The following is a 27,293-nucleotide window of genomic DNA, read 5'->3' on the forward strand; positions in this document are numbered from 1 at the left end:
GAGAATGTAGTGGAATAGAGCGACAGAAGTTAGTGGAAAGAGCTATTCATCAAACCAAGGCCAACCAGCTCAAGCTTGTCACACCGAACTTTATTAAGTCAAAGTTTTGTTTAACGTAAAGAATTATACTTATGAAAATGTTAGAGGTACTATACATTTTATTACAAAAACTTACCAATTGAAGTATAGTTTATGCTGTAAAATTTGTTGCATTCTAACATCACTAGTATATATATTATAATGGGGAAAAAATTTTAAATTCAAAATTTAAAAAAGCTATCCCTCCCTAGTGCCCTAGTAGTTACAGCCTACAGGTCCTTCCAAAATAGATGATATATTTGCTTGGAAGAAGGGATTAGGGGTTAAAAAAAGCCCAGGTCTCCAAAAAGCGGTCGGGTTAGCACATGAAATATGAAATGTTGTCGCATATGCTTAATTACTTAATAAGTCTATCCAGCATCTAAGATTCTTACTTTGACCAACAATAATTCAAGAGGACCAACTCAAAAACAAAAGGAATTTGGAGATGAATAAGGATCATAAAATGCTGACATGGACAGTAGTAACAATACTAAAAACTTTTCTTCTTTTTTGGAACTAGATGGATGGATCCCCCATTCAAAAGTATTTTTCTCCAACCACTGTAACATTCTAAGCATTGAACCAAAGTTAATTACAAAATCCAGTTTTCCTAGCTACTGTAACTAGAACTTTAGCCATCAGAACAAAAAACCTCCTGCCTTTCCTCTTTTCCCAGGTTAAGAGGTGAATTAGAGAGAGTATAACTGTGAGAGGGTCAGATGTTGGTCAGCTTCGGGAAAATGCCACAACTAGAGCTTGTTTTCTGGTATTGTTAATTTGGCTGGAAATTTGGCATTATCAGTGAAGTGATCAACATTGGGTCACGTTGTCAATAAGGCTGGTGAGGCCATAAGAAATACTCAGCTTGTGGGTGATGATATATATTCATTGGAGTTGCAATGCTTGAAGAACCTGGGGGGTTTGAAGTAGTGACGATGTTATTGGATTGAAAGTGCTGGAAGAGGTTGTGATGGTAGAATGCTGCTGTCGAAGCATCTATTGGAATTCCACAAGGTATGGCCGGAAGAGACTGAATTGCAGCAAAATTGATGCTGCTGTTGCTGCCGCTGCTAGTCTGGGGTTGCTGATTGTGGGTTATTACCGGTTTCTGCTCTGATTCTAGTGAGAGCTTCAAGCGCTTAGCCGCCCCTCCAATGGGCAGAGAACTCTTGGCAATAGCTTCCACATCATACCTGTTCATCTCAAAATTGGTTACAGCATTTGCACCCCTGAACTTTATGGCTGCAATATCATAGGCCTCGGCTGCTTCCTCTTCGGTGGCTGCCATCATTCAACAATAACAAATAGAGTCTAAGTCATTTTCCAGACATGCACCATTTTATTCTTTTCTTTTTTTCTTTTTTGTATGACCAAGGAATTTAACAAATCAGTCCACAAAGAAGTTAATTGATATAAAGGATTGACCAAATTCTATTTTAGCTAAGATTGGGTGGGGTTCATACAAGCATGATCATCACTTCTATTCTTGTAGCTGAAATTAAACTCATATATTTACCAAAGGTTCCAAGGTAAAGATCTTTGTTCCCAGCAACTCGGCCTATCCTTGCTTGCCATCTCCCCTGTTGATGATGCCTGGAATATCAAAGTAATACACAACTCATTAGTAGCTATACATTACATGGTATTGAATAAAACAGAATGACCAAAAAAGGAAAAGCAATTCATATAGCCTCAAGAAACAAAAATTAGTTGTAGTAGCAATATCATCAAAGAACAAAGATTTCAATTGCACATAAATGTCTAGACCTTGTTACACCCCTGTATATAGAGGCTCCCCTTGAAAAACCGCTACTCTTCCTGTAACATAGAGGGGAGAAAGATATATAAATAAACTTCTCAATTATTTGCAGATAAGGCTAAAAAACCTAAAGGTGGTATTAAGTTTACCTTCTCAGAGAAGCAATGAATTCTTGCTTTGTCACATGTTTCATCTCTTCCAATTCTTTGGAGTAATTTGAAACCTAAAAGGGAGTAGCCAATTTGGTGAGTGAATTAAGTTCAATGTTCTAGTTTTAAGCTAGGCTACGTAGTTTTTCATGCAGAAACAAAAGGAATCGTGATTATATATGCCTATCTTACAGGGAAGTTGGTAGTTGCAGTGGGACCCCAATATTTGAGGGCTGCCAAATCATAAGCTCTCGCTGCCTTATCTTCCTTGTCATATCCACCTGATATTATATCCAATGTACACCATTATAATCAACTATATTAATTAATATTATGGAATCCTAAACCACAATTAGATCAATACAGTTTCAAAAGCAAACTAACGAACAGAAAAATAATAAGGAAAAGTTCTTACCCAAGTATACTGTAGAACATATTCGAAGGATGAGCAATATCCACATGTACGTGCAAGATCCGAAGTTACATGCAAAACATAAAGCAAGAATTTCAAGTTAATTACTAGTGTGGTCAAAATTTTTCTGACTGGAGATATTTTAGAAAACTGTACTACAAAAAGAACAATGCGCATGCCAATGCATGTGCTCAAAGGACATGAGTTCAATTTTTGAGTAAATAATGGCTCATTTTCAATCCACAGTGAAATGTCATTTTCTCTCTGTCCTCAAGCGAGAGAACCTTTAGGTTTCTTTTTCTTTTTTTCCCGAAGTGTACATATGCTTTAATAAATGATAGCACTTTTATTCTATAACAAAACTATTTGCTATGATACAAGCCAAACTTATCTCAAACTCCCAATCACTGATCAATAAACCAACTTTTGGGAACTCAATAATAGACCTTTTCAGTAATCTTGATGAGATTTCTGACAAATTTTCACCACATTAAAACATTAATGCTTTGTGTAACCAGGCAGCTAGACTTTACTTCTTTTCTCTTTTTCACACTGCATACGGCCCACATAATATATATTGAACTCAAAGTCTCATACACAGTAAGAGAGGCGAGAGAGTAGTTTTACCATTGAACTCATCTAGTAGTTTTTTTTTTTTTTTTAAGAAAAACTTTCCGCTAAAGTTTAAATTACATGTTCTTTAGATTCTTATCATGCATTTCATTTCTACCAATATTACTTACTATTCGAACTATAAATTTATTTTTTATGCATAATGTTATATTTAAAAATAAATAAAAAACAAAAAAAAAAACTTAAAATTTAAACATTAATTAATTTATTAATAACATAACTATTAATCTTTGATTTTCTAAAATATATTAATACAAACCATGTCCAAAACTTTTTCCGTTGGCTATATTACCATGTATGAATCAGAGACTCAGAATCATAGCCCACATTATCAGCTCTACCCAAGACCCACATTCAATCAATTTCGGCGACAATAGTGGGGTGGAGTGTGCACTTTAGTTTTAAGTTCAAATTTGAAATGGGTGCAATGGTCAAACCCAGACTAGCTGTGATGGATGCAAGAAAGCAAAAGCAAAAGCTAAAGCCAACTCATAAGATATCAGACTAGTTCAGAATCATTGAATTCTGTAAGGTCTGGTGATAGATGTGAGTCGCATCAAAATTTTTAACCTTTGCTAATAGGTACGACCCCAGGTGTGAAGAGAGAGAAAGCCAATGAGAAGCGCTAAAGTTAACATCAGAAATAAACAAAATGGCGGCACATCCGATCAAATCAATTGAAGGGAAGAAAGAAAGAAAGGGAAATTTCTGAACAGCAATCGAAAAAAAACTCAGTACCCATATTGTACATGCATATACCATCAGTCAGTCATTAAAAGACATGAGGCAGTAGCTTCATCGACCAGGTGACCACACAGAGACCCCATTAATGCTTCTTGAATTATTTTAATGCTTTCAAACTTCTTTTCAGTGCCACAGTATTTAGATTATTCTTTCTTTCTTTTATTTCTTTTCTTAACAATTACTGTATGGCAGTACTTGCTTCTCCCCCTAGACATTAAGGTTACACTTAAAGATTCTCAAAAAAAAAAGGTTACACTTAAATGTAACACTATTAAAATGTAACATAAAACTTAGTAAAGATTTTATTGAATTAATATTTATATATATATATATATATAGAGAGAGAGAGAGAGAAATGGTGTGGACCTTGACGCCCTTTTCTAGCCTGCCCCTCCCTTCTACAGCTGTTGTCCCATAGATGCGCTTCATATCTACCTGTCCACCTGTGTCTGCATCAATGTAAAAAAACAAATATGAGTCAAAAATCTAGAAACTACTCTCTGAGACTTTGTTCTCTATCATTACAATGACACTTATATTAATCAAAGCCCAATCTAAACCTTACATTTTTCACACACAACAGCTTGTGTTACAGTTAGTCAAACAATCACATTATTATCAAGCATACATGCACAAACTAAATAATAATAGCAAAAATCAATTGGCGGATTGAGTAGTGGTACTACCTTGTGACTCCTCTGTAGATCGAAGTTCGCTGACCAAAAGTATCAGCAATCTTTTTAGTGCCATCAGACTCAACCGAAACAATGGGTTTTTGCTCAGAGCTGTGAGTCTGAGTGACCCCTAGTGACAAAGCTCCTCCTGTGACATTGGCACAGTTTGAGAACCCCAGCTCGGTCCCAGCTGACTCAATCGATTGACCCCCAAACTCGGCACATGCGAGCTGAGTCCTAGCAATTGAGGCCGAGTCATCCACTTCTGAGCCTGAGTTAGTAGAAAAGGCCTGAAACCCAGTTATTGTTTTGAGATCTTGTGGCTCGTTGAAGTACGCTGAACCCTGGTCATAGATTTGGGTCAGGGACGAGTCCTGGGTCTCGGTTTGGCTATCCGAGTACCGAACCATAGACGACGAGTCACCCAGAAAATCTTCAAGCTTTGGAATAACTTGTTGGTTTTGGATTTGTGGGTCAATCAAACTTGTAAGAAAAGATGAATCGCCAAGGTTTTGTGCTTCACCTTCTTTGACTTCATTTTGGTTTGCCCAGCCTACAACAAAAATGTAAAGGAAAACTCAGTAGCATGCATAAGAAGCGAGTCAACCCAGATTTTGTCATTTACTCAGCTATGAAAAATGATTATACTTATCGATTTCTTCTATATTAGTAGATTTATCCCTACGGATTAACTGACAGAACAATATCATTGCTTTTAACTGAGCATAATCCAATCCTATTCTATATCTATAGCTCAGTTATACATGTCAGGCACAGTAATTTTTGAAAACCGGGAAAAAACACAAAACCAAGATTCAAGACTATATTTTGCACTGTTTCTCTCAAGTTTCTTAGCAACCAAACAGATGTCCAGAAAAAGTTGGGGTTTTTTTTACGTGGCTTAAGTAAGATTTGAGTCAGTGATTTGCAGATTAGAAATACGGTGAGCTCATCAGACGAAGTATTGGACACTAAAATCGTTCCTCTTGACCGTTGAGAAAATCAAAAAAAATAAAAACTTTGCGAAACCCATAACAGGAAGCATTTTTTTTTGTATATACTTTCCACCAAAGTATCAACATGTATATCCTTTTCCTGCAACTTCTCAGCAACCAAACAGGACTTAAGGTTCTTATAAATACTGAAACAAAAAAAGTTGGGATTTTTACCGTTGGTATAGAAGTTATCGATCAAGTAGTGAGGAGAGTCAGTGGAGGAGTTCTCGTAGCTCATGAACTGAGACTCAGAGGACCTCAGCATTTCCATCGGAGACAGTGAGAAAGACAACCAGTTCGTTGAAGGACCCATTATTTCTTTTCACTTTTATAATCTTCTTCTTTTTTTTTTCTTTTTTGCTTTCTGTTTGGTTTCTCTTAAAATTTAAATCTGCGGCACAAGCAAGCACGGAACATTGTATATATATATGAATAAAACAATTTTTAATAGGAAAGAAACAAACAAATGAAACTAACTTTGAACCACGAAACTGAAATTACCTCAGCCCAACCGTTACTAAATGTTCCTCATATAGGATCAAAAAAATAAATACACAGTTGAGTACGATAATCACGAAGCCAAAATCAGTGTAAACCCCTTTTGACAGAGATATTGACAAGCTTCAACAGTATTGCTAGGTAGCTAAATAGGTGAGTGAAAAAAGGTCCTTAGCAACACAATGCATGCAAACCCATTTTCAAGGATTCAAAGAAGCGTCAAAAAATGAAACTTTCACTTTAGAGAGAGAGAGAGAATCTAGGGAGAGAAAAGAGTACTGTTAAAGTGAAAGTAGGGACTATTTGATGCTTTCAGAACGAGTGTGTGAGAATGAAAAGCAGGTGTAGGTTTATAAATGGGAAAGACGAGGGGTTTCTGCTGCCAGCCGGCGTAAAACCAGAGAGGAAAGAGAGAGAGAGAACTTGAGAAAGTGAGGGAATGAATTTCTCAAAGAAAAGAGAGAGAGAGAGAGAGATTAATAGTAATACTAGTAGAGTATAATAGTAATTAAATAGGTAGATAGAAGAGTAGCAGTAATTAAAAAATGTGTATATATTAAGGGAAGTGACTTTTGGCACTGCGCAGAAGAAATTTTGTCTGAAACAAGGTCGCGAAAGATCCGGGCTGGCGGAAATTGGAGACTTTGCCTAGTTCTCTCTTTTCTTCTTCCTTATTTTACATTTATGTCCCTTCCTCCTATTTTATCACACATTTCGGATTTCTTCACACTTGTCTTACATGCAGCTTTCCTACTTGGACTGCCATAGTGGGTCGGATTTTTATGTGGGCCTCCTCACATTCATTTCCAATTCAAAATTTGCAGCCAACTTATTACTAGGGTTCCTTTCAAAAAAAAAAAAAAAAACCTTATTACTAGGGTTATGAGGTAAAAAAATATCTTATTACTTGAGGATATACTTTCCAAAGGGTGAAGCTTTTTTTTTTTTTTTTTGAGGAACCAAAGGGTGGAGTTTGCGCCCAATATTCCAATGCACAAAGATAAGACACACCAAAAAAGGTAAAACGCTAAGATAACCTAAGTTTTTCTTAAAATGGTGATACACGTCAACTTTTGGCCACACGTCATCATTTTGATAAATTCAGTGCGCTGGAGCACTAATTTCAAGCAAAGTCACACTTTCCATATACGCGTCTTTTTTTTTTTTTTGGATGAACTTCTCATATATGCATCAACCTTCTCCTAATATATCCGTTTCAATATAACAATGAGATTTATACATTACAAAAGAATATCGACATAAAAGCAAAAGACAACTGTAACCGAATTTTCTCCAAAAATGGTGATGCGCATCAACTCATAGCCATGTGTCATCATTTTGATAGGACTAGTGTGTTAGAGCTCTAGTTCCAAGCCAAGTCTATTTCCCATATATGCGTCTTTTCTTTTTAATGAATTTTCCATATATGCATCAAACGTCCCATAATATACCAGTACTCATATAAATATGGGGTCTACGCATTACAAGAGATTATACATATAAAATATCGTACACAGTGCACAAAACTCCCACATTTTTGTGAGGTTTGGAAGATGTTATGGTAAATAGTCTTTTCCCCAATTTTTTTTTCTTTGAATGTTGGTTTCCAAACTCAAACCCACTACTTGTTGCTATTGGTAGAAGGCAATTGCTATAATACAAAGGTTCAACTCCAATTTAAATTAATTAGAATAATGGAAAAAATAAAAAGTTGAATTATATAAATTTTTAAAAACAATGTAGCGAAGCAGTTTTTAAATTTTCAAGTACATTGTTTTAACACTTTTACATTGATTTATTTTCTTTATTTTGAAATTTTGAAATACATATTTAAACTTTAGATTAATCATTTGAATTGATTATTGGTTACGAAGAATTGTACGAGGGAAACTAAGTAAATTAACCTAGCTAGGTATGAATAATATATTATAGTTTATTTTTATATTACATTTTGTATGACTATTACATCATCATAAGTTTTATTTTATTTTTAGTTAATGTTGATAATATTCTCCAATTAATTTTTCTTACGAACTATTCTTTTAATGTTGTCCCCTTTGCATAAAATAAAATACATATGAACCCCTTGTTGTGTATGCTACCCCTAGTTGGAAATACTTGACATAGTCAAGCAATGTTCTTGCATGGTTTAAAGAATCGGTATGGCCAAAGAACCAGTTTTGATCATGGTTCCGAGTTTTACCTAGTTTATACCAATTTTAGGTGTTTTTATCATATCACACTAGTGCTCGGTTTCTAATTGAACCGGTTGAACCATTCAGTCCAATCTAGTTTTAAAACTATGGATTCTTACACCTAGATTATAGATCTCCCTATTTTAGCGTGATTTGAGGAGTTTCTTAGATTCTGATGGTAGGCTAATCTCTCCTAGTGAAAGCTTTTAACTTGAATATATACTACAGTCAATGCAGTATATATAGAATGACTATGACAAAACTTTCGGTAAGTGTTTGGTGAAAGAGTAATACTATCAATCACACAATATTTTTCACAACTAATGACATAGTTTGTTATGATTGCATCAATCACTTTCAACTATTGTTGCAATAGATTGCACAATAATTTACAAAAACAAATAATCGGTATCCAATTCTTGCAACAATTAATTTATTGGAAAAAAAAAAAATTCCAATGCAATTTTAGGGTGTCCATAGCATGTATATATTATCGCAACAAATTAATGTTGAGGCAATAACGTACAAATTTTTAGTTATTATTGCAACAACTTTTAACTTATAAATTCAATAACGTGTATAATTTTACTATATTGATTTTTGTTGCATTATCACTTAATGTAATGGACATATTTTGGCATAGAGTTTCTTCCGTAAATGCACATGGTCAGGTTAAATGACGTTTGATTTTTATTGGCCTCATAATATTTTTCCACTTAAGTTTTTGAGACTTGATAATTTTACATGTTATTATTCTAATATATAACTGCGAATTGATTTTAAATTATACTTTACATTTAAATCCTCAAGTTGATTTTTTCCATGTCATATATTTTATTTGAAATGATTAAATAATTAGTTCCATATACAAACAAAATAATAATAAATGCATATTAATAATTACTATAATTATCAAATTATGATATCATAGATTCATAATATTTTTCCACATAAGCTTCTAAGGCATCATAATTTTAATGTTATTATTATAAAATATATTTTTAAATTAAGATTAGTTTAAGTTACACCTTTTTTTTTAGAAAGAGTTTCAACATATAACGTCCGCTCCTGATGATAGCTTTTTATTATCAGATTAAAACACCAATCAGTTTTTAGTATTGGCGGGGATTGAACCCCAGACCTCTTATACAACTATCAGAGATTTTACCAATTGAGTTACACGTTAATGTTTAAGTTACACTTGGTGTAACTTCACAAGAGTAACACCATTTTTAAACTGCAGATTTATATAAGATCTAATGGTTAAAAAAAGCCAACAATCTATGTCATCAGTAAAAATTTATTGCTTGCCGCACCATCTAAATTAATTCAAAAGTTTGAGAGAGAGAGAGAGAGAGACTTAAACACTAACGTGTTTTTTTTTTTTAATTATGAAAATATTAGAATTAATATGTAGAGAAGATGAGTTTGAATTAAAAACAATTTCTAATCACTAAAACTAAGGTTAAGATTTTGATAGTTTCTTTTTCTTAAAAAAAAAAAAAAAAAAACGTTTAAGATGCTATTGTTTCATTCCCTCTCTTTCTCTAAACACATTAAAGATTTTAAAAAATTCTAATTTTTTCATAATAAAAAAATCACGTTAAAGATGTGCCCCTTAATGACGAGGAATTTGGAAAGCAATAAATAATTGGAGAAAAAATTTGTATTTAATTAGGTAAGGATGTCATAAGTAATAAAATTTAATGATGCATTTTTAACCATTAGATCTCTTTGAAATCTAAGTCCTAAGTAAGGTGTAACTCTAGGAAAGTTACACCAAATTTAACTTGAACCCATCTCTTTTAGATTTTTTTAAATTATGTTATACATTTATCCCTCAATTAGATTTTTGTCATGTCATGTTTTCTTTAAAATAGCAGAATAGTTAATTCCATATACAAATATAATCATCATAAATGTTTATTAATAATTATCATAATTATTGAATTTCAGATCAATAAAATTTTGTCACAAATTTTTGAGACCTTATAATTTTAGGTCAAAATGGGCATTTGCCCATTTCACCCAAAAAATGTAGCAAAATGCCTATGTTTTGAAACTTGATTTTTAGAAAATCTAAAAATCGAGTTTCAATGTAAAACTCGATTTGATGAAAATTTAGTTATTTGGAAAAATTCACATGGAACTCAAGTTTCATAATTTTTTTTTTTTTTTTTTAAATTTGATTGTCTATAACTCGATTTTCTAAAAATCAAGTTTCAAAATAGGAATATTTTACTAGATAATTTCAAAACAGAGACATTTTGCTACATCTTTTAGGCGAAATGGGCAAAAGCCCATTTTTGCCTATAATTTTACATTTTACTACTCTAATATATATGTGTATATATATATATATATATAATTTTCTATTCTATATTTAAACCATAAATTATAAAAAAAAATTTATATCTAATTCTATTACACTTGCCTTCTTCTTCTTCTTTTTTTAATCTTTTCTTCTACTTCTTTTTTCGATCAAAAGCAATCCTTGCAAGTTGCTAGACCAAGTCTTACACCTTTGCTTACTTGCTTGTACATCCTTTTGAAACGGCATGTGACATCACACGTGCAAGAGCCAGACAAAGGGAATGTGTACTGAGTAACGTATAAATAAATAAGATTTTAGCTCTAAGTACACGTCTCTTTAGATTATATATGCTCAAATTCATCAACATTTACTATATCAACAAAACACGTACGATCTTATTCCTCAACTATGAACAGCGTGCGATCTACGCTGAATAACTCTTGGCAATGTTCATTATCTTTTAGAGACAGAACTCACCATTATTGATGAAACTAATCCCCATATATTTTGCATTTAACATTCAAATTTTATATGATTTTATATGCAAATAAGATGCTAGTTACGTAATTATAGGTTTTTGTAAGGAAAAAACTGATTCAATACTCCAGTGCGTTAGATCTGTTGAGACGATAATACTCATCGTCATCGTAAAAACTTCAGTATAATAGAAACATTGGACCCAAGTCAAATCTTAAAAATGTATGTATATAAAAAATAAAAAAAAAAATAAAAAAAATTAGTCTAATATTCCAATGCACTAGATCTATTAAGACATGATATACATTATTATCACAACAAGTTTTAGTACAATCAAAACACTAGATCGGAGCCAAATCTTAAGTATATATAATTGTAGGTTAAGTAAAAAGTTAAAAAATGTTGATGGTACGGGGGAGCAGATTCCCACAATTAGAGCCTATTCATCGTTCTTATCTTTGGCTTCTTCCTCCTTTGTTAAAGAATAAAGATATTTTTAGGAGTATAGACTCGTGTAATTAATCACTACTAGCTTTTGACCTTTGACTGGAAAGGCACGTGCACTCCATCTTTTAATTCGAATGCATCTCGATTATTTCGGTGACGCACGTGCATTCTCCTGTCCCGACATATATTAACATGATGGTGTGTTAAATGTTCGACTTTCTTTTCATTATTTTTTTCCACTTTTTTCTTCTTTCCCTTGTCATTGCTATGATCAATAGAATAATTTCACTTTTGATGGTATGAACTGCGCATTTTGGGATTTTGTTTGACTGAGGTTCAAGCTGGCGTCCATTATAAAAGTTACAAGTTATACAGTACATAGTAAAAGATCCATGACTCGACATTTCTCAATTTCACTTGATATGTAAACTTTAGTGAAATAGTAAAATTACTTATTGTTGAACAAAGGTTTTAAGTTCAAATTCCACTTACACAAAAATTTAATTGATATTTTAGCTTGATAATAAATAGCAATCACTAAATATACATTTGGATACCGCTTATTTTATTGAAAACTGAAAATAATAAAATAAAAAATTTTGGTTACTGTTCATTAGCCTGATTGCACTGTTCATGTCCCATGAACAGTGCAACAGGCGCTGGACTTAAAAAAAAAAAAAAAAGCCAAAAACGCAACTACTCTAAATGCAGTCGCAAACGCTCACTACCCAAACGGAGCTTAAAAAGAAAAAATTACAAGTTTAAATCTTTCATAATTATCAAAAAGGAGTCAAAATAAAATTTATGAAGAATCATATAAGAAAAAACACTTCATATCAGGAAATTAGACTCCTGCACACATGCATGTGCGCATACATACACACATAAATCAAACTCCCCAACTCTTCTTACATTAAAGTATGACTTAGGTGCCAAAGTTCGGGCCCATCCTTACCTACTCGTGGGGAATGAAGACTAGGGGGTCCTCTCTCTCTCTCTCTCTCTCTCTCTCTCTCTCTCTCCTTTTATAGGTTTTAACATTTTTTAGCGTGTAAGAGTGTGTAATCCGATTAGATAAAACTAATTGTACTTGCGGGAGTGTGACCATGTGCATAGTCAATAGTGTATGGAGCCATAACCAATAATATGAATTTCTTTAAAGTGTGATTGATCACCTAAATTTTAAATTGGTTTTACTTTTTTCCCCTTAAATATAGTTCTAAAGATCTTAGAATAGGTCAAATCAAGTCTCGAACAAGAAACGCTTACTTGAATGTTCAACAAAAATATAATATCCTTGAAACTCGTCAAATGCTAAATATCAATATTGAAAGAATTTGAGCAAACAGTAGACTAATCCTAACTATGACCACGATTATCATCCATAAATTCTTCGTTGATGTCCAAATTCATAACATCTTCCACAAGCTCATCCAATTTTATTTGTGCAAGTTTTATGCCAAAAAAAAAAAAGTATTAGTAGTTCTAGGGTCTAAAAGTTTCAATTTCCAATTATATCACTTGTAAATTTTTGTAATTACTCACTTTTCTTTTTAAATTTAAAATATATGTTGGATATAAAAGGCATTTGACAAATCTAAAATAAAATAAATATTTATTTGTTATATGAGTTAAACAGGTTGTGTTAAGTGGGTCATTTCGGGTTGACACAAATAAATTGGCGTGTCAAACGTGTCTATTACGAGTTACGCGGGTTGACCCACTTATGACACGTTTATTATCGTGTTGCTTCTGGATTGACCCATTTATGACCGAAACCCATTAAGGCCCAGCCCTAACCCGAAAAAACTCGTGTTGGGTTCGTGTCGTGTTCACGGGTTGGGTCGAACATTGACACCCCTAACTATAATAGGCACTGTAATGTAATAATTATTTCTATGGTTTAACTATTTAGTAGTTTTGTTATGTTTTTATGAATAGCTATTTTTTAAAATGAGAAATAACTATTCATCTCTATAAGGGATGTAATAATTATTCCTTAGTAGGTATAATAATTTATACAATTAATATATTTCTAAATAAATAAACTTTTTCTATCTTTATCTCAAACAAAAAATAAATAAAATTCCATATGCACATAACAATTATGAAAATAAAAAATCATAAAAAATAAATAATCTCTCTTTCAAATTTAAAAAATATTATTTTTTAGAAAATATAATTATATGAATAAGATATTTCCTAAAATATATCTTAAATTTGATTTAAAATGCTTTCATTCAATTGTCTTCAGGGTTCTATTATTGTGTTGTCACAAAACAAATGAATAGTAATAAGGATTGCATTACAGTATTTTGTATTTCGTATAATATCTATTCCTATTCCTATATAATTACTATTACAGTCTACCAAACGTGCCTTTAATGAAGAAATAAGTTTGCAAAAGGAGTAATTTGATTCACATCAAAATGGATGATAGTTCTTGATATTCATGGTGAAAAATGAAGTAGTTGGTTCAAGTTTTTCCTAGTTTATCTTTGGGGAGAATAATCCAATCAGGTATCGGCCCAGGCCTACAAGACCAGACAACTTTCCAACCTCTGTATTCCAAAGTCCTAATTCATGTATATTGGGCCAAAGCTTGCTTCAAATTTGGACCCCGAATTCAAGCTCTACCATATTTTGTCCTTTTTGGGCCGAAAAATGAAAAACGAAAAGGAAAATATAAAAAAATATGGAGGTGCGGGGAATCGAACCCCGTGCCTCTCGCATGCGAAGCGAGCGCTCTACCATATGAGCTACACCCCCTTTTGTTATAATCTACCATAAAGGTTTTACAAGAATATAAATTACGAACGATCAAAACGTGATAAACAGAAAAGCATTCAAAGTAGTACAAGCTAAAAAGAAGAAAAAAAGTCATGGTTGGAGTCAACAGTAACGAATCTTGCATGAACCTCTACGATGGCTCACCGATCAATCACCACACGACATCATGTAATGATTAATAAGCAAAATAGCGATGCCGTGGCTGAATTGTTAAGAACTTTTGTGATCACTTGGGATCTTCACACATCTTGGGCTCTAGATAGATTGGGATCGTGATGGGGACCAATTTCATCTATAATTTCAATAATATTAGCAGCTTTCTCAAAAGATAGACAAGATGCATAACAAATTTCTTTCATGTTGTAAAATAAAAGATTTGAATCAATCAATTTTCACATTTCTCCAGCCTTGCTGTATTTGGCACACTAAAAAGAGGCAACAAGAATAATTTACATGATGAGTCCATTTTTCTAACAAGTAGCAGAATTTGTAGACTTGCTCTGCCAACAAAAACAGACAATCCTTTTGTGGCTCCACCTACACTAAAAATTAATTAATGTTTTAGTCTAATGATAAAATCAATTATAAAAAGCTGATGTTATAAGTATAAACTCTAAAATTTGAACTTAAAAAAAAAAAAAAAAAAAAAAAAAAAAAAAAAAAAAAAAAAGACTATCCAAAATTTCCTTTGCCAACATTCTTTTATACCCCCAGTGAGTTTTAGATGGGTTCAACGTGCATCGGGAGAAATAGAACTAGAAATTTGTTTTGGGGGGGGGGGGGGGGGTGTCAAAATAGGTACAAAATATTTTGTTCATTCAAGAATAAGAAATATAAATGGAACCAGAGGATTTAATAATTAGCTTTTTTAGAATCTTTTATTTTTAGGATTTTTTTGTCAATAAAAATTTATTTTATTTTTGTTTTGGAAGGGGAGCAACGGTCATGTATATGAAATTATGAATTAAGGGCCACTATATAGAAAGTTTTCAAATTAAAGAAATAGAGTTCAAGATAGCACACTTTATAATTATATTCAACTAACCCACCGTACATCCTTAGTGCAATGGCCACTCCACAAGTATAAGTGTTTGTGGGTACGAGGAGCAAGTACTGGAATTTAAGTCTTCAGAAGAGAGTTTTACACACATATACACTTAAATTATATTATAGTAAAATTTTTATATTGTATATATAAAAAAAAATTATTAGATAGTCTGGGAGTATACTCTCTCATTCTTACATGAGGGTGGCCCCCATGGTGGATAGAGCCCACCCCTATATAAGAGGGAGGAAGTATACTCCTAGATTACCCAATAATAACCCAATCACCAACAATACATAAACCAACTAGACATCTATCTCCCTTTTACGCTTTTAAAATGTACTTGCTGAAGATTGTTTTTGTCTTTTTTTTGCTGAAGAAGATTGTCTTTGTCTTGGTATCAATATTTGAGATGTCTACATAGTAGTTTCTTATTCAAGGAGAAATTTGGATAATAAGATATAATTCCTCCGGATGGGTTGTCACATAGTAGTTTATTATTCAAGGAGAAATTTGGATAATAACTTCGCAAATATATAAATTAATGATAGGAGGGTTGTCTACATAGTAATTAACTGATTCTGGTTATATACTTCTAGGAATATGAGTATATATAACCCAATTTTATTTCTACATTTTTGTCTAGTAGTTCATTTCTAGGTTGATTTGGGTTTCTAGTTTCACTGCTTTTGTCTCAACTTATCAATTAAGAAATAATATGTCTACTTTTAATTTATTTAAGAACAGTAAAAGTATATATAGAATCTTGTTAGGTGATTGATTAAAAAAAAAAAATTGTTAGGTGTATAACCCCTTATACACCTAAATAATTAGATGAGTTTTTTTTTTTTTTTTTTTTTTAATTAATAAAGATAAATATGATTTCTAGTAATATGCATTTGTATAAGTGGTTGGAAAACTGTGTTTTGAGTTTAAAATGAGCATTTAAAAAAGTTATGCGGAGTTATAGTTGCAAAACAAAGTTGTGAGTTTTAAAAACAGTAATTTAATCTCCCAAAATGCCTAACCAAACAGATCCTAAAGCTCTAAGCTACCATCCTAAAAGGAATTAATGCACAGACTCCTATCATTAATTTATATATTTGCGAAGTTATTATCCAAATTTCTCCTTGAATGATAAATTACTTGAGACAATGTCCATCAAGGAAGAAGTGAGAGTTATTATTATTATTTTAAGAATCAAAATTGCGAACTTTTACTCAAACTATGAAGTAAATTTTTTTACAAAGCTATTGCGAATGTTTAGTGGTATAGTTTCCATCTAGGCTAGAAAAGGAAGTGTCGTTTTCGCTCTTCAAGCCAAAGCATGAACCACCCCATTACCTTGACGTCTTACATAATCAAAACATACTTTTGCATATTATAAACACTTGATTTAATATGAATAATCAAGTGTCTCACATTATAGTGAGTAAAGATTTAAGTTATTTAAGTCTTTAAAGATTAAAATATTTCCCAATAAAAGTGTGAGAATTTCTCTTCAAGTGAATATATACAGTTAAAATAGTAAAGGAACTAAGTTGTTTATAAATAGATTAGGCTCAACAAAAAAATAACTTCTTTATGCTTGTTTATTTACCAAATGAGACAAACTTAATCTTATGTTTCGATTATTAAAAAAATTCTAATAATCAAAAATCACATCCAATAAAAGTATTAAGTGAGACACTATCCTACGTTTGACAAATTCACCAGATGTTATTTACTATTCAATCCATAAATTTATTTTTTATGCATAATTTTATATTATAAAAACTTGAAATTTAAATACGTGATTAATGACATACCTATTAATCGTTGATTTTTTTTTTAAAATTTTGCAATCATGGAGAATATAATAAGAAAATGTAGTTCAATGGTGAATTTGTCAAAATTCACATCCAATAAAAAGATATTAAGTGAAGTTGTAGCCTTAAGCTACAATTAAGTTTGTTACCAAACTTCGTCCTTGTATATATCATGACTATATTTAAGTATACATAATATTATAAGTTTATAATTATACAATTATAAAAATATAATTATGTAAATTTAAAATTGGATTGTTTAAGCTTATAAACAATTTCATATGATATTAAATTATTATTTTGTTATTTATTGATAAAATAAATAGTCTATTTTTGTAGTAAAAATTCTATGTAACTTTTAATAATTCAATGTTGGGTAAATTGCAAATTACATTCCTAAAGTTTAGAAGTGTTTGAATTTTACTTCTTGAAATTTCAAAATTTGAGTTTTACCCCCTATAGTTTGGGAGTGTTTGGATTTTGCACTCTGACACTTCAGAATTTAGATTTTACCCTCAAAATTTTAGGGGTGTTTGGATTTTATTTCATAAATTTTGGAGGTGTTTGGATTTTACACCATAGATTTTCAAAATTTGGGGGTGTAAAATCCAAACACCCCCAAATTTTATAAGATAAAATCCAAATTCTAAAATATCAGAATGTAAAATCCAAACACCTTCAAACTTTAAGGGGTAAAATCCAAATTTTGAAACTTGAGGAGGTAAAATCCAAACACTCCTAAATTTTAGGGGTGTAATTTACAATTTACCCTTCAATGTTAGTGAAGATATATATATATATATATATATTTAAAGTTTATAAATGAAAATCATTAGATTCAATTAACCCAAACAATTTAATTTCACCTCTAATTTAGTTATTAATTATTAGCATAGATTTTTTTTTTGGTAGAATATTAGCATAGATTTATAGTTAGGTAAACAATTTTAGTCGTAACTTAATGTACAAGGAAAAGTAATAAATTAATCAAATATTTCATAAACAAAATTTTGAGCTTGTTCAACAAAAAGAAAAGAAAAAAGAACCAAATTAACTTCTATATATAATTTAATTTGGTACTAAGTTTGAACTTGACTTTGTATAAATGAACAATCCTAAACATGTACTTCTAGTCCTGTCTTAGCTTGTTTTACTTTAACAAGCCTGAAAATAGCTACTTATGCTAATCATCTCAATTTAGTTATTCAGCAATCAAAGGACATAAAATAAAGAAACTTGGACCAAAGAGGGTTCATGAAAATACCAAGAAGATTCAAGGCTGAGACTGGCAAAGACATTCCATTTAGTAAGCGAGGATGAGGACCCAAAACCAACCTTGCTTTTCTTGCTAGACCATACAAAAAAGTCCAACCGAGGCCGTCCTACTCCTACCTTCTTAAACAAACATAAAAATTTCCCATGTCCCATTGAAATCTTCACAAGTACCTCTCTTTTTAGGAATTCAATCCACCGCTGCCTATTCTTCATCACTTTCCACAAAATTTACACATTTATTCCTTCCTTCAACACGTTTTACACTGATTTGCTTACCTCAACAACTTTTCAAGTCCTTTTCCGGTGATGGGTCTTTCTGGAATTGTCTAAACTCAATGGATAATTAAGTCAGATTCTTCTTGTTTTTCCAGCAAATTTGAAGGGTCATAGTAAGTAACCAATGGATAATACTCCAGCAGAGAAGGTCTATGTCGCTGTTGGAAATGATCTACAAGATGGATTCAAGACCTTAGAGTGGACGCTTAGAAAATGGAGTTCTCATCCAATCTCCATCGTTATTCTCCATGTTACTAACAACATTTCCAAGGAATATGTTTACACCCCATGTAAGTTATTCAATTTGACTTTTAAGTTATGCTTTGCGTTTCAATTGGGTTTTACTAATTTCATGTTTATGTTTCAGTTGGCAAGCTTCCTGCTAGTGCTGTAAGTGAAGAAAAACTGGAAGTTTTAAAGAAGTTTGAGCAGAAAAAGATTGACAAGTTTCTTTCCCAGTACATAGCTTTCTGTGGCAAGGTTCGGGTTTTTATGCTTCTGTAATGGTTGCTGAGATTTTTGGATCTTGTTGCTATATATTTTACCTCCAGTTAATACTTCTCAGAAATCTTCCTTTTCTTTTTAGGTAAAGGCTGAGATATTGAAAGTCAAGAAAAATGATGAACCTATTCAAAAACTCATTCTTGATTTGATTTCTGAACTCGAAATAACCAAATTAGTCATGGGGTTTACATTCATGAAGTCCTCATCCTGGTATGTACTACTTTTATGTACTAATTAGATGAATTTGGTTGATTTTAATGACTTCAGTGGTTTAATTCAATCATACATCTTTGTATCTATAGGAAATCAAAGAGCACGATTAGTGGGTCATTCTACGTTTTTCAAAACAAGCCTGATTTTTGCGAGTTTTACATAATCTGTGGAGGAAAGCAAGTGTTCCTCAAAGGACAAAATGATGAAGGAATCATGGAAGATGATCAGGGAGTTGTGGTAGGAAAAGTGAAAGACAAAACTTCTATCAAAGATTGGATAGAAAAGATTTTCACTGATCCTTCAGGTCATTCGTCAAAAAAGAATTCTCGTTTCTCACCCACTTCCTCAATGGATTTGGACACACGCAATTCACAAAATCAGTGGGAAACCCATGTCGGAGAAATTGAAAATTATTTCCAGCTTTTGGTGTCTTCAGATTTGGATGAAGATAATAATCATGATCTAGACAACAATAGTCCAACGGAGTCAGATATGCCGGAATACACTGATTCTAATCTGGTAATTCTAAAATATCATTTTTTTTTTTTTTTTAATTTTGCAATATGTGGCTATAATTGCAACTATTTTTATTTATATAAAAAAATAAAATAAAATTGTTCTTGTCCTAGATTGGACTTGGAGTGGTTGTAAAGAATATGATGTCTTAGTTCGACAAGTCCACTTCGCTTTTTTGCAGCGATGAAAATTTTACTCGGCTTATCCTTCTTTTGACTATACCAGCCATGTGATATTGATAGAATTTGGATGCTAGGGTACCACTGTCATTTTCACATGTGTTACCTGTCCCTAAAAACTGGGGTCCCTGTTATGGTCTATTCTTTGATTTATTTATTTTTCTAGTTCCATGTTTTTTTTTTTTTTTGCCTTTTTGCGAAAAGTCAAGAAATTAAACTCTTACTGCTTAATTAGGTGCTTTATCTTTATCATATCAAATCATGTGCTGCTGCTATATTATCTTCTATGTATATATATGCAAAATATTAAATTTTTACTTAGAATTAGTAATTTTTTAATTACCTTTCCAATAAAAAAAAGCAAATAATTTGCCTACATTATTTTCATGAATTATTCTTTTTCAATCTTGGATGATATTTGCCTACATTATTGTCATGAATGATTCTTTTACATCTTAGATTTTTTTTTTTAAATTTTTTTGTTGGTTGATAATTCGATAGTTACAACAACGGGACGGAGGGATTTGAACCTTGAACTTTTTTTATGAAAAACACTAGAGAATGTTAGTTGAACTGCTTTTAGCATTTTGGATGATATTTAAAAATTCATGCTTTGTTCTTTGATGCCCGCCCCTTTGTTATGATACTAAGAAACTTCTAAACCAAAATAAATATTTGAAGTCTCTTTCTCTCTCCTTTTATCCTCTCCCTTTTGGTCTTTATAGGAAATGTATTCTTTGTTTTCTTCATAATCATATAAATTATTTTTATTATTAGTTTCAACTTTCAATAGCATTTCATGGTTATACAGATTTTCTAATACTAAAAAAAAATGGTAAACTATCAGAGTCTCGCAGAAAAAATTGAATCTCTAAGAAGAAAAATTAGTGAAGCTCAGCAAACAGTCCAAATGAAGAGAGAAGAAGCTAAGGAAAACGTTGAAAGGCATTCAAAAGCTCAATGGATCCTTTCTTTATGCAGTCAGCGGGTAATACATAATCTCTTAGTTTCCTATTTGACAAAGCATTTCTCTTTTCTTATTAACATCCTTCATGTTATGTAGACTGAAGAACTTGAAGGTTGGATAAAGGAAGAAGTTAAAATGCGAATGGAGATGGAGAAGGAATTAGAGGCCGAAAAAGAACACATGAGTGAAGTAGTAAACGACATTGAAGAAAGCAAGAGTAGGCTAGGTTCACTTGTAGAACTCCAAAACGAGCTCTCTAACAAGCTCCAAATTTCCACATTGGCAAAAACTCATGCCGAGGCTCAGCTAGAAAAGGCGGTAAGGACAAGGGGCGAGATGGTTAGGGACATCGAGGAATTGAGGAGACAGAGAGATGTGCTTAACAGGAGGATTGAGTTTTGCAGAGAAAAAGATGCAATTAGCATGGTTGCAAAAGTGAACGAATTGAGTTGTGGTTATAGGGAGTACACAATTGAAGAGATCAGATTAGCCACTCGTGAGTTTTCAGAGAGTTTGAGATTGAAATCTGGAGGAGATTGGAGCGGTGTGTATAAAGGGCGCATGAAACATGGCACAGTTGCAATCAAAACACTCAACTCATCAACTGAACTATCAGACGAAGCTTTCCATGCTAAGGTAACATTCACTTCTTTTTAATACAATGTCTTATTCATGATTCATCTCTATGCCTAGAAATTGTCTTTTGTAGCTGTCATAACTTTCATTGGACTATGTCATAAAAAATAGTATTTTCTTCTCTATCCAGGTGTTTTGCATTCTTAAAATATAATGAAGAGTGCTTTCTCAAATATAAAATAAACAGTGAACACCTCTTGAAATCGCTTACTTTTAGGCCAAAAATCTTTGGTTTTTGAAAGTATGAAGGACAAAATAGGAACATTTTCGACTAACCAAGCACACCCTTTTTTTTAGAGCTTATTTTAGGAACAACAAGCAGGATAACCGTGAACGTGTGACAGGCAAATTCATTATTCATGGTATAAAAGAATACATTGTGTAGATAGATGCAAGAAATTTATAAATTGCATTAAAGAAAAATAAGAAAATATATAATAATATCTTCATTCTATATAATCCTTAAGTTAATTGGTTTCAACTCTCAAGCAATATAAAAAATATTGATCAAATACGATTAGTGCAAAAAAATTTGATTTGAATCGATTGCTAAAATTTAATAAACTCTGGATAAGTTTTACATATTATTTGATATCTTTAAATATGGATTTACTTGTGGTGTTTGACTTAAATTGATTATAACTAAATATGATTTTAAAAAAACAGGCTAAAATGTTTTAGTATATTATTCATGACATTAAATGAAATATATATTGACTTGTTGCATTATTTTTGGGTAAGCAGACTTGTTCCCTTTCTTTCTTAAATTAATTGGGAAAATTATTTTACTCAAAAAAAAAATTTGGGAAAATTATAGTTGTTTACAGTTTTAATTATTTTTTATGTATTGACTTTTCTCAAAAAAAAAAAATATATTTAGAATTAGTTGACCCACACACACATATATATAAAAGCATTTAAAAATAAAAAATCTTTCAAGCAATATTAAAATGGTTGATCAAATTCCAACTCACGCAAAAAGTTGATTACCTCAAATTTAATAAACACTTTATAATTTCTTCAAATATGTTAAATTAATATTAGTTTAGTACTTGCCTTAGATTTCTCTTCTTAGATATAATGGGATTTTAAATCTATTGCATCTATTATATGATGGTTACTTCTAAAAAATTTAATATGTAGGTTTTTTTCTCTCACTCTTTTCCTTCTTTCTTAAATTAACGGGCTCTATTTTGGTTATTCACTAATAATGTATCTGTGTGATTCAAGGATCAAATGGAAATTTTATGTAAATTAACAAATTAATATTATCATTGAAATTGAATGATGAAATCAAATAGCAGACAATGAAAATGAAAGAAATAAATCATTTTAAGTTGACAAAAACACATTGTGTAATATAAGCTTTTATTAAAAAAAAAATTATGACTGAAATAATTATAAATAAATAATGAACATTTTTTTTTTCAACTTCTTCAAACTTTTGATAATAAAATTTTAATTGAAATGGTCTTTTAGGGTGAATTTGAATATTGTTTATTTGCTGAAAACTGAAAATTTATTGCTGAAAATATTATAGCAAAATAATTTTTAAATGTGTGAATAGTGTTATGGGACCCAAATTTACTTAGAAATCTATGTTTTGCTGAGTTTGGTGGTACGTGAACAGTACCCATGGGATCCACTAAAAAAAACGTAGAACACATGGATTGGGCAAAACGCCCAATCCAAACACACACTTAAACATCTAAATAATTTTATAGCTAGCTTTACCTGGAACAAACTATTTTCATAATAAAAGATCGTCTACGCATGGGAAAATAACGATCACTTAGCGCAACCACAATGTATAACATATAATTTTTATCATATAACATTGTTGCATTAGGAATATACTTGTATGATGCACAGATTAATTAAAAACCAAATGAAAGAAAATATTTCTATAATTTAATTTTAAATTAAACAATAAAATAAATTGTACAAATTAAAGAACAAAAAATAGTTTAAAGTGTTATGTGCCAAAAGCACATCATCTAGCTCTGAGAATTATTTTGTTGAATTATTTTGTTTTGTTTTGCTAACGAGGGTGTCCAAAGTCCTTGGAGGGTTTGATTATTCCTTTAAGTGTGTATAGTCTCTCATTTCACAAATGCACACCAAATAATTACATAGAGGAATTTCTTTGGAGACAACCTCAAGGTATTAGGTAAAGGTTCACTTAGAGATATTATGAGACTTTAGGAACCATTAGACCAACCCTTTAGGTTTGTGTAGGTTTAATACTTTATTAAAACCAAAAGTTATAATTTAAATTATACAGCAATTTCAATAAATGATAAAACTTCTTTTAGACTTATTAAACTTTTGGTAATTGAATTTTTATCAAGACCATAATTTCAATTTCTTTAAAAAAGTATATTGAAAGTTTATATGTTCTTTTAGTGTATCACATAGCAAAAGCATGTCCTATTCCTACAACATATAATGCTTACCTTAAACTATACCATGCAAGCATGATATGTAATACCCAATTTCTATAATTTAAATAAAAAAATATTTTATATTATTAAAATTATGTATATTAAAAATGAAACTTTTTAAAAATAAAATTCTAGAAATTTTCTGTAATAGAATTTTAATCGGAGTAGCATTTTACTATTTTAAACTTATTAAAAATTTGGTAATAGAATTTCAGTTAAAGTAAATTATATTCACGTAAGAAATCAATATAATTTTTATTACAATAGAGTATTAGTAATTTTGAACTTAAAACGTAACAATACTAAATTATTTATAGAGATGACCTTTTGAGAACTGACAGAGGCGGCTATTATTTATGCTTAAGATCAGATGACTTAGATATGGCCTTTTACATAAAACTGAGAAATGAGAATAAAAGGAAAAATAGTGTCTTACAAGCTGTTGTATTGTTATGACTAAAAATTTGTTACTCGAAGCCAAGCAATAAACTATGCAGTAGAAATTTGTGTCATTTCCAATCGATTGCTGTTTGGTAGCATTTTATGACTCACCATGAATCTGCTTATTTTAACTATATTATAATATTTAATATTTTTATAAATATCTACCATCCCGAGGTCCTTAATGGCAGTATGATTTTATTGACCAAGGATTAGCTATAGTTGATTTCTTGTGTTTTGTTGTAGATATGATATATGGGTCCTCATTCTTCCTTTTCTTTTTTCTTAATTTGTCTCTGTGTTGACCGATGCTATATATTTAGACTTCTCCAGTAATTAAGAAAGCATCAAAGATGGCAGTCTGTCAACAAATACATTCCAAATTACTGTTGTTGATTGAATTAACTCTGTTTAGGAATAGGTTATTACACCAATTAGATCATTTGTACTGTAGTGTTTGAAAATTTCGAATTGAATCAAATTAAAATTGGTGGATGATTACATTAATTGACTATAGATTAGTAACAACGATATTCAAGCATGTCACAATCTTGGGTAGCAGCACTGTAGAGTAAGAATTTTGCACCCATCACTTTGGTAGAAAAATTCAAACCAATAATCAATAAAAAGGAATTTGCAAAGTCAAGCCGCAACTTTTGTTGTTTTTCTAAAAGATGTAACATAGTGGTCAGAGCTTACCGAAAGAATAATTCTTTCAGAGTTCTCCAAGATGAAACTGTGAAAGAAAAAAAAGAGATCTTATTCAATGAATCAACAGGGCTGCAATGTTGAGGTCAATGATTAGAGATATACTGTATAAACATGTTTGATAACAACTAATAGTTTGCAGAATGGTTCTCAGTAATAAGGATCAGACAGTATTATAAGACATTTCTCTCGCATGCGTGGATATCTCATATTGTGAGAAAGTTGTTTCATGACATATCTTCTCCGTCTAGAGGACATCCATTTCATGCAACTACTATTTATGGGACATAAATTTTATCTTATTATAGTAAATATATGATATTGATGTATGTTATCCATTTTTTATTTTTAGAAAGTTTCTAGAAAATCTATACATATTTTTTTTCTTCTTCTATGATTTGTTAATTTGACTGAGATCGACTCCTTATGTGTAGGTGAATCTGCTTGGCCATATTCGACACCCAAATTTGGTAGCCATGGTTGGTTTTTGTTTGGAGCTAAAATGCATGGTGTTTGAATACATGCACAATGGTAGCCTACGAGACATGTTATTTTCCTCCCATGGAAGTAGCTTTAGGACAAGAAGTCGGGCCCTTCGATGGCATGACCGGGTCCGTGTTGCGGTCCAAGTTTGCTTGGGCTTGGTCTTCCTTCACTTGATTCAGCCCAGGCCAATGGTTCATGGCCACCTTTCAACATCCAGTATCCTCCTTGATCGAAATCATGTTGCAAAGATCAGTGGTTATGAGTTCTCACAAGAAGACCGTGATGAATATGCATCCGATGTGGGATTGGACATTCGGGCTTTTGGGGTTGTAATGTGTGAGCTACTGACTGGGAAAAATTGGGCTGGGCTTGTTAAGGAGGCAATGACATTGGATAAGGCAGCCCTGGTCCAGAATGTGGACGAAACTGCTGGAGATTGGCCTTTGGATTTGGCAGAGGAATTTGCGGGCTTAGCTTTGAGGTGTTTGTCCATTGATTGTGAGCCCAATACTGATTTGAACATTTCTAGGGTAATGGAAAATCTCAATAAAATTAAGTATAGGGCTGATGCTCTAATGGCAAGAGGTGGGCCTCAGGTAGTGAGTAATGACGATGATACAGACGATGTACCCAGAGTTTTCATTTGCCCCATATTTCAGGTTCGCCTCTTAACCCTTTTTCCAAACCAATTTCAACATGTAGTACATATAGACTTAAGAACTTGGGACAATGTTTGGGCCTAACTCGGGCCCACTTTTCCTCTACAAGCACTGAAAATTTCACCAAAGATTTCACACACTCATAGTGTTGCCACTCACTTCAAAAGGACATAGCATAACTCATGACTCTAACAATTCAATGCACTAAATCCGATACGATACACTTTAGTGCATTGAATCTGATACGATACGGATACATGTTATCACATGTTCGCATATATTATCATGTATTCATATTGTGTCAAGTTTTAGTGCATAGGAGTATTGGATCCAAGTCTTATCCTTAAAAAAAATAAAATAAAATAATGAACTTAGTTGGTAAAGAGTAAAGACCCAAAGTTGGAATTTTATTATTATTATTATTATTATTATTATTATTATTATTATGTCAAATTAGGAGGTTTGGTATAATGGATATTGGGAAAAATAAGAAAGTAATAATGTTTCAATCAACCCATATATCCATTGTATTTGATAAATGAGATCTATATATTTGGGTGCAGGATATAATGAAGGACCCACATGTGGCAGCTGATGGATTTTCATATGAGCTAGAAGCCATAAGTGAATGGCTATCAACAGGGCATGATACTTCACCCATGACAAACTTGCGCCTCATTCACACCGACCTTACTCCTAATCGCACCCTTCGTTCCCTCATTCAGGATTGGCAAAATAAAACATCAAGAAGAGGTTCATCAATACAATGATTTGTTTTGTATTTAATTTGTACAAACAAAGAGCAAATTGAGCTTTGTTCATTCTTTTCCACTTCTAATTTGGTCAATGACCTGAGGTTGTTCAAGAGAAAGAGTACGCGTGTTTAAGGCTTCAGTGTAAGTAATTAACTTCTCAGATACAAAGTGTTACTTTGATTTACCAACTTTTTAAAGTCACTATTTTGATTG

At 31.7% G+C, this 27,293-nt stretch overlaps 2 protein-coding genes and 1 non-coding gene across 3 annotated transcripts; 1 reads left to right on the top strand and 2 right to left on the bottom strand.

The window, feature by feature from the left end:
* Positions 1-506: 506 nt before the first annotated feature.
* LOC126733058 (AP2-like ethylene-responsive transcription factor AIL6) lies at positions 507-6,429 on the bottom strand. Its single transcript, XM_050436176.1, has 10 exons — positions 5,949-6,429; positions 5,622-5,838; positions 4,465-5,005; positions 4,145-4,227; positions 2,405-2,413; positions 2,182-2,270; positions 1,990-2,063; positions 1,849-1,899; positions 1,598-1,674; positions 507-1,362 (listed from the first exon to the last, which is right to left on the bottom strand). Exons 2-10 carry the CDS (start codon positions 5,758-5,760, stop codon positions 911-913), a joined length of 1,515 nt encoding a protein of 504 aa, XP_050292133.1. The 5' UTR covers positions 5,761-5,838; positions 5,949-6,429; the 3' UTR covers positions 507-910.
* Positions 6,430-14,074: 7,645 nt separating this feature from the next.
* TRNAA-CGC (transfer RNA alanine (anticodon CGC)) lies at positions 14,075-14,147 on the bottom strand. Its single transcript has one exon. It is a non-coding gene; the product is annotated as a tRNA-Ala (tRNA).
* Positions 14,148-18,240: 4,093 nt separating this feature from the next.
* Positions 18,241-27,268, top strand: LOC126733059 (putative U-box domain-containing protein 50). Its single transcript, XM_050436178.1, has 8 exons — positions 18,241-18,862; positions 18,940-19,052; positions 19,159-19,286; positions 19,379-19,808; positions 20,832-20,972; positions 21,048-21,587; positions 25,615-26,325; positions 26,889-27,268. Exons 1-8 carry the CDS (start codon positions 18,697-18,699, stop codon positions 27,093-27,095), a joined length of 2,436 nt encoding a protein of 811 aa, XP_050292135.1. The 5' UTR covers positions 18,241-18,696; the 3' UTR covers positions 27,096-27,268.
* The last annotated feature ends 25 nt before the right edge of the window (positions 27,269-27,293 follow it).

This window comes from Quercus robur, chromosome 6 (assembly GCF_932294415.1).
Source record: "Quercus robur chromosome 6, dhQueRobu3.1, whole genome shotgun sequence".
NCBI lineage: Eukaryota > Viridiplantae > Streptophyta > Magnoliopsida > Fagales > Fagaceae > Quercus > Quercus robur.